Genomic DNA, 8,337 nt, shown 5'->3' with positions numbered 1-8,337 from the left:
ATATGCTGTCTAGGTTGATTGTAGCTTTTCTTCCAAGGAGTAAGCGTCTTAATTTCATGGCTGCAGTCACCATCTGCACTGATTTTGGAGCCCCCCCAAATAAAGGGTTTTATTATTTAAATCATAACCTATTAGGGTTATGATCCCATTATTCGAATGATGACTTTCTAAGGGAGACATTGCTTGAGAAACATTTTGGCTTTGGGGACCCTCAGGGGGCTTCAGTTTCCTTGTCTGCAAACTGAGGGAGGGGCCTGAGTGATTCCTCCCACCTCTGACATCCTCAGGTCCTTCACTGAAATCCCACAGGGGTTGCTGGATGTAGCATTTGGCTCCGGGCCCTTTGAGAGGGTGGTTTCCTACTGGTCTGAGGGCCACCAGCAAGGTGGCCTTTTCTTGTCTTCCTGAATCAGATTTCCTTTGTCCGCTCTTCCATTCACGGCTCCTCCGATACCTGGCAGGGTCCAATGTCACCTGATGAAAATACCAAAGAAAGAGTTGGACTTGGGAAGGAGGAAATTGGTCTTCACACAATGCCTGTTTCAGTCCTGGGATTTCCCCGTGTGTGCTAAGTTGCTTCTGTCATGTCTGACTCTTTGTGACCCCATGGACTGTAGCCTGTCAGGCTCTCTGTCCATGATATTTCCCAGGCAAGAATACTGGCGTGGGTGGTCCTTCCCTTCTCCGGGGGATCTTCCCGACTGAGGGATCAAACCCATGTCTCTTGTGTCGCCTGCATTGGCACGTGGGTTCTTTACCTCTCAGCCACTTGGGAAGCCTCTGCTTCCTTGTAGGTGGTGACAGTGAAAGGCTGATGTCCCGGGGGCTGATGCAGCAGGTGGATTTACCTGTTGACAACAATTCCTTCAGTCAGTGTTTGAGTATTTATATAATAAAAGGTTTGGGAGTTAAAAAATCTAATGGGATGTATAACTTTTTAATCAGGAAAAATTTCTCCCAATTTTACTTATTTTTTCCTCTCAGATGTGCTAAAAGTAATTGGACACCTACTTAAACAAGCTTCCAGCAATTTGTGAAATGATTCCTTGTTTTATTTTAAATCAGTAGGTTCTTACTGACTAAGGTAAGTTCCCACTGCATTTGAGAATGGATGTAGATAGGGTTCAGTTCAGTTGCTCAGTGGTGTCAGACTCTGCAACCCCATGGAGTGCAGTAGAGGGTAGATTGTGCTGATTTTAAAGGTCATGAGAATGTTTTCTCTTTTTCAGTCATGAAAAATAATTTTTCCTCCACATATGACAAGTATTAATATAAAGTTAAGAAAAAACAGCAGTTTTATCATTTTTTAAATTAGAACTACATTGTGTTGCTAAAACAAAAATTCACAAGTAGATTTTAAAGGTTGAATTGGCTGTATCAAATGATTCATGAATCGAGCAGCACCCCATCTGGTCAGTAGAGAGGGCTCCTTGTCTTGCCTTTAAAAACCTCACAAGCAAAAAAGAGCATTTCAAGCTTAAGCAACCTTTCTGTGTGGAAAGAGAGGGTCCATGTGACAAACCATCTTTCTTTGGGGATGGAAAGGACCACCTCCTTGGTGTTGATCAGAGAATTTCACACTGAAATTACATCCCACACGGTTATATTCCTGGGGAAACTGACCTGCAGTTAGGTTGGGGGTTAAGTCTTGGTTTTAGTATGGGGGACCATCCGGTACCTGTGTATTTTCCCACACCATGAGGTCAGCCAGGATCATCCCTATTAGAACTACTAGGAGGGTGGGTTAAAATGCAGAGTCCTGGGCAGCCTCCTGGCTGAGGGTGGGAGGCGGGCTCAGAATCTGTATTTCACAGACTCACACTCAGTTCCGACCCTTTCTGCGGAAGTCTGCTTCCTGGAACCCCATTTTTAAAGATGAAAGGAAGTCTTTTCATAAGCATGTGATGTTACGTTAACGCTTCTCCTAGAACTTGACATTTACATTGGGTCTAGATCTTACCCTTTTAGATCATTGCTCTGATGGACATTATTGTTGGCACATTTTACATTCCTTAGTATCTTCTAGTGGTAAAATTATTCAAGGCTGAAATAAATTGGAGAAGGAAGTGGCAACCCACTCCAATATTCTTGCCTGGGAAATCCCATGGACAGAGGAGCCTGGCGGGCTACAGTCCTGGGGGTTGCAGAAGAGTCTGACATGACTTAGCAACTAAACAAACAAAATAAAATTAAAGGGAAAAAAAAAACCGGGAGAGGATGTTTCTTATAAATATGACAAAGGGAAGCTATGTTTCAAACATGAGAAGACAGGGGACATCCCATCAGAAAATAGGGCTGTGGCCTTGACCACCCAGTGGGGACGGCCCTCTTCCCTCCTGATCGCTAGTCCTTGTGACCTGGCCTGACATCTGTCCTTTTTGTCTGAGGCTCCTCTGCTTCTACCCACAGCTGACCTCTCCTGGGGAGGCACCCCCCAGCGCTCCCTGGACATCCCCCTGAGCCCCTCTGCCTGACGCCCCATCTTCACGATGCCCAGGTGGGTCTAAATCAGGGGTGAGGCACACAGACTTGTCTCTGGGCTGCCCTGCTGGGCTCCCCCTGCCCGCCCAGACCTTCCTGCTCACCCCCAGCTCAACGGAGCCTCGGGTCGGTTGACCCACCTCTTGCCTGGACTTGGCGTTTACAATGGGGCTCGTCCTGCCTCTTCCACCTGCAGGGCCTCACTCACTGCTGTGTTGACCCCCAGCATGTTGCTTGAGGCATGCGGTGTAATCAATGAGAGGAATGAAATGACTAATAAACATATAAAACGATTGAGCCTCACAGATAATAAACAGACTGAGGACAGCTTTCTAACCGTATTGTTTTTCGTTTTAAAAAATTTATTATTATTGTTATTGGCCATGCTGCAAGACAGGCGGGATCTTAGTTTCCTGACCAGGGATCAAACCTGCGCCCTCTGCAGTGGAAGCATGTAGTCTTAACCACTGGACCATCAGGGAAGTCCCTTTTATTTTATTTTTTAAACTGAAGTATAGTTGATTTACAGTGTTGTGCCAATAACTTTCTAATTTTAAATTGGCCAAGGTTTTAAAAAACTATTTATGTGGCTGTGTCTGGTCTCAATTGCAGCACACGGAATCTTCATTGTGGGGCAGGGACTGTCTAGTTGAGGTGCACGGGCTTAGTTGTCCCACAGCATGTGGGATCTTAGTTCCTCGCCCAGGGATCCAACCTGCATCTCTTATATTTCCAGGAGGATTCTTAATCACTGGACCATGTCCCTGGACAAGTTTTTAAAATTTTTTATTTTATTTATTTTTTTAAAGACAGTATTTTTATTTTTAATATAAATTTATTTATTTTAATTGGAAGCTAATTACTTTACAATATTGTATTGGTTTTGCCATACATTGACATGAATCAGCCATGGGTGTACACGTGTTCCCCATCCTGAACCCCCCTCCCACCTCCCTCCCCATCCCATCCTTCAGGGTCATCCCAGTGTACCAGCCCCTAGCACCCTGTCTCATGCATTGAACCTGAACTGGCGATCTGTTTCACATATGATAATATACATGTTTCAAAGCCATTGTCCCAAATCATCCCACCCTCTCCCTCTCCCACAGAGTCCAAAAGACTGTTCTATTCATCTGTGTGTCTTTTGCTGTCTCGCATACAGGGTTACTGTTACCATCTTTCTAAATTCCATATATATGCGTTAGTATACTGTATTGGTGTTTTTCTTTCTGGCTTACTTCACTCTGTATAATTGGCTCCAGATTCATCTACCTCATCAGAACTGATTCACATGTATTCTTTTTAATGGCTGAGTAATACTCCATTGTGTATATGTACCACAGCTTTCTTATCCATTCATCTGCTGAGGGACATCTAGGTTGCTTCCATGTCCTGGCTATTATAAACAGTGCTGCGATGAACATTGGGGTACACGTGTCTCTTTCAATTCTGGTTTCCTCGGTGTGTATGCCCAGCAGTGGGATTTCTGGGTCGTATGGCAGTTCTCTTTCCAGTTTTTTAAGGTATCTCCACACTGTTCTCCATAGTGGCTGTACTAGTTTGCATTCCCACCAACAGTGTAAGAGGGTTCCCTTTTCTCCACACCCTCTCCAGCATTTATTGCTACAAGTTTTTTTTTTTAATGATTGAGTCCATTATGGATGAAGGTCCAGGAGAGTGGGCTGTTGGGGCATTGGAGGAGGTATAAATGGGCACAGGCTCAATTGAGGACAATTGGGCCTTTTGGTATCAAGAACCTTAAACTGCTGAGGAGACTTGCCTATAGACAAGTTCTACCTGGGTATTTACTTCATTTATTTAAAGTTCTCCTAGGTTCCCAGCTGCAGCTGCTCCTCACCAGAAGGTTGACAACCTGGCCTTCTTAAAAGAGATACAGGACCTCGCCCAGGAAGTTTATGAAGTGATGGACAAGGCTAGAAACTTACAAAAACTCTGGGCAGAAAGATCCAAGACTCCAGGCAAGTAAATCTCTCAGACTCTTCACTTCATCCTGGTACTTGGGGTTGCTCATTTAGCTAATGAAAACAGAAGACATTCATTTAAATTTTTACCATAAGTATATTTGGTATATAATTTTTACCACGGCTCTCTGAAGCCATTGTTTAGGGCTTTTCCTGTGGCGGTTCCCTTCGGCAGGCTCCATTGATTAGGTCACTGGTGATTCACTACATCTCCAGCCCTCACTCTCTGATGGTCAGGGGTGGTCACTGGTGTGGGGGGAGTGAAAGGTCCAGCTGTTACCAACTTGGGTTCTTGGGCTCCTCAAAGTCAGTAGAAATTGATCAGAGACCAGATGAGAAATTCAGGTGAGGCTTTATTGAGGCCCCTGCTGCCCAGAAGGGAGCGAGATCAAGTGACCGGCTCCCTTAAGTGGGATGAGGGTGGGTGCGGGTGAGTGGGTCATGTTGGGTGATCTGCCCACCCCCTGGGAGGTGCAGTCTGCAGGGATCATGTTCCGGACACTGCTCTGCAGTTGGGTTGTGGCCTTTTTGTATCCTGTTCATACTTTAGCTCAACTGCAGGAGATGTTTGTCCCAAGTAGGCCCCAAGTCCAGCCTGTCTCAGCAATGTGTCTCGGCTTTTCCAGTGAAGCCATCTGTGCACCCAAGCGCCCAGGCATGTCCTCAGTGTTCAGAGGCACTGGCATCACTTGGAGGTCACAGGGCTTTTTGAAGCTCTCCTGTCAGGAACAAGGACTGATACACAAAGAGATGCTCCTGTCACACCCTCCACTCGGGAAATGAGAGTTCTAGGAGCCTGTGTTAGTAGCTGAAAGCAGAGGCCAGAACATATTTCTTATTTGGTCACAACCAGATTCCAAATATAATCTGAAAGTCACACTTTCATGTTCCTCTCCGTCTTCCATTTTTTTCTTTCTCTTGTTTTTATTTACTCTCCCTTTATTCTCTCTGTCCTGTTCTGTACGCTCACAATGCCTGTGGAATTGGAGACTGAGAAAATAATAGATGGTTATTTGGTGATTCCATTTAATTTATTGGTTATTCCAATAAATAATTAATGGCAAATGGTTGAAATTTGGTTTACCAGTTAAATCACTTCCCTGGAATTTATTTAACAACAATGTGTTTTGAAAGGAGTGACTGTTGCCTTCAGCTTTACTTCTCAGGTTGTTGTAATCATCTCTCAGAGCAGGACTCTGTGACTGGCATTTGATTTTGGAGCTAGAATAGTTGCTTGGCATGTTCTGTCTGGCTACTGCCTGAACTAATATCTCTGATGTCTTCTTTTTGTAGATTCTCCTTATGGTTCCAGTTTTTTAACAGTAAGTATTTTAACAAAAGTTTGAAACTTAGTCTTCAGAGACATAATGGCATTGACTGAAAAAAAAAAAAGCTGAGAATTATGTTTTTAAAAATATTTTTAATTTTTGAATTTTTGGGTGCATTGTATGCCCCAAAGGATCTTAGTTCCCTGATCAGGGATGGAACTCATGCCCCCTGCAGTAGAAGCACAGAGTTCTAACCACTGTACCACTGGGGAAGTCTAAGAACTATTTTTTTTTTAAAGAATTATGTTTTATTCAGTAGACTTGCTGAGGACTTAAGCCAGGGACAGCTTCTGTGATGGCTCAGATGGTAAAGAATCCACCTGTAGTGCCAGAGACCCAGGTTCGATCCCCGGGTTGAGAAGATTCCCCTGGAGAAGGGAATGGCAACCCACTCTGTATTCTTGCTTAGAGAATTCTATGGACAGAGGAGCCTGGTGGGCTACAGTCCATAGGGTCTCAAAAGAGTCAGACTTAGCGACTAATGCTTTCACGTACACTTACAGTCTCAGTTCTCTCTGAGGAACTGCTCTGAAGAGGCAAGGGAGGAACCTGGACATGTAGGAATTTTTGCAACACAGACAGGGAAGTTGGAACATCAAAAGATTCCTGTTGATTAAGGAAAAAGCAGATCTTGTGTGAATGAGCTCAGTGCCTCTCCATGCATGGGAAGATGCAAGAATCTGGGCTCACTGAAATCATCCTATGGATGTGCATCTTAGTTATCTGGGCAGTGTCTGGCTCTTCTCCGTCCTGAACCTCCTCAGGGTGCACAGGGGAGGGGTGTGGAGTTGGGGGGTGGAGAGTGGTCTCGGATGCAGCGCCTGCTGGCTCGACGGCTGCAGCGTTCCCTGTTTACTGATATGACAGGCGACATTCTTCTTCTACTACAGTTAAGTTCAAAGCACTGATTTTAAGTTTATTCTTCAAACACATCTTTCTAGTGATTTGATTGTTAGTTAACACTGTATAGAAGCTGTATTTGAGATAGCCAGAATCGTGCAGGAGATGGATTAAAAGGCAAGTTTACTTTTCTGAAGGAAGGTTGTGAGTTTAGAAACCCAGAGGGTGAACATGGCGTTGGGTGACGCAGGGCAAGTGGCCCTGTTCTCCCACTGGAGGGTGCCCAGGTTCTGTCCCTGGCACAGAGCTAAGACACCGCAAGCCACGGCATAGCCAAAAAAAAAAAGATTTCATGTGTATGGCACAAACCTTTGACTTGCATTAGATACACAGCCTTCAGTTAAGGCCCCAGTCATCGCCGGGGGACGTTTTGCCTTCCAAGGGACATTTGACAGCGTGGAATGTAGTTTTGGTCACATGCTGGTGGGTGGCGGGGTGGGGGGGGAGGATGAATTTTTGTGAGGATGGAAGTATTCAGTTATTGACACTATAACTGATATAGTCATGATTGTGCTCAGCTGCAAGAACAGAAAAAACCCAGATAACAGTAGCTATTCCAGTTTTGTTCAGATTTGAACAATTCATCATCTGTTTCTAAAATCTATCTCAACATCTTAGAAATTGGTTCAGCTTGTTGCAAAAACAGACGTCTACCTCTCTTCCCCGGTTCAAACTTCCACAACAGTTAAAAAACCAACTTCACAGAGTAAATTTAAAATCGGGTCTGTTCAAGGTAGTGACTCGGGAGGTGTGACTTTGGCCCCCAGAGTCTCTGCGCTCTTACATCTGTTGTGGCCCTGCGCCTCCCCCACTCCCACATGGCGTTTTGTTCCATCAGATGGATCTCAATAAGACCGAGGAAGTGATTGAGAAGCTAGAGAGTCTCCACCAGCAGCCTCACCTCTGGGACTTTCTGCTTTTACTGCCAAGACTCTACGCAAACACCTCCCACGTTGCAGATGGCGTCCTCGCGGGAGGACACCTACTCCACGCGGTTCTGACGTAAGTTAAAATGAGAAATGCAACCAGCTACAGAGAATTTGGTTCATCCTTCTCACTTTTTTGTTGTTGTTGTTTGTTTTGCTTTGTTTAGTTTTGGCTGCGCTGGGTCTTCTTTTTTGTATTTTCATCTTTTTCCTAATTTTATTTTTAATTGGAGGATAATTGCTTTGCAATGTTGTGTTGGTTTCTTCCTCCTCACTTTTTAACGAGAAAATACATCTCTGAGTGATTGCTGCAAGAAAAACAGGCATTATATCCCTGGAATTATATCACCCAGAGATGGCCGAGCTCTTGCTTCACCACACCTGCCTTGCATTCCCTGTATAAATATTTTACACAAGTGCAGTGATGCTATTCAGAGCATGTGCTCCCTGATTTAAACAATATAATGTTGCATCATTAATGTTTCCTGTGTCCTGATAGTCTTAAGATGAGCATCATCACTGGCTGAATAACATTCCATTTTGATAAGGTACCGTAGACCGCAGTTTACTTGATAATTTATAACTGGTCTTTGGTTGTTTCTGAGCTTTTCGTTACTGGAGATGTGACATGAACATAATGTTACTGAGTCCAAGCTTGCTAAGCTTGCTTTGCTCGCTGCATGACAGGCCAATGAATCCAAGAGATGAGGGGTTGAGGCA

General features: G+C 44.4%; 1 protein-coding gene across 1 annotated transcript in view; it reads left to right on the top strand.

The window, feature by feature from the left end:
• The first annotated feature begins 5,760 nt into the window (after window positions 1–5,760).
• LOC112586431 (ATP-binding cassette sub-family A member 13) overlaps window positions 5,761–8,337 on the top strand; it is a 115,506-nt gene continuing 112,929 nt past the window's right edge. The window contains exons 1-2 of the mRNA XM_045166516.1: window positions 5,761–5,785; window positions 7,530–7,693. Of these exons, the coding sequence (XP_045022451.1) occupies window positions 7,530–7,693 (164 nt within the window). The 5' untranslated portion in view covers window positions 5,761–5,785. The remainder of the gene's footprint in view (window positions 5,786–7,529; window positions 7,694–8,337) is intronic.

The sequence above is a fragment of the Bubalus bubalis genome, chromosome 8 (genome assembly GCF_019923935.1).
Source record: "Bubalus bubalis isolate 160015118507 breed Murrah chromosome 8, NDDB_SH_1, whole genome shotgun sequence".
Lineage (NCBI taxonomy): Eukaryota > Metazoa > Chordata > Mammalia > Artiodactyla > Bovidae > Bubalus > Bubalus bubalis.
The sequence above is the reverse complement of the archived record's forward strand: the minus strand, read 5'-3'. Positions and strand labels throughout refer to the sequence as shown.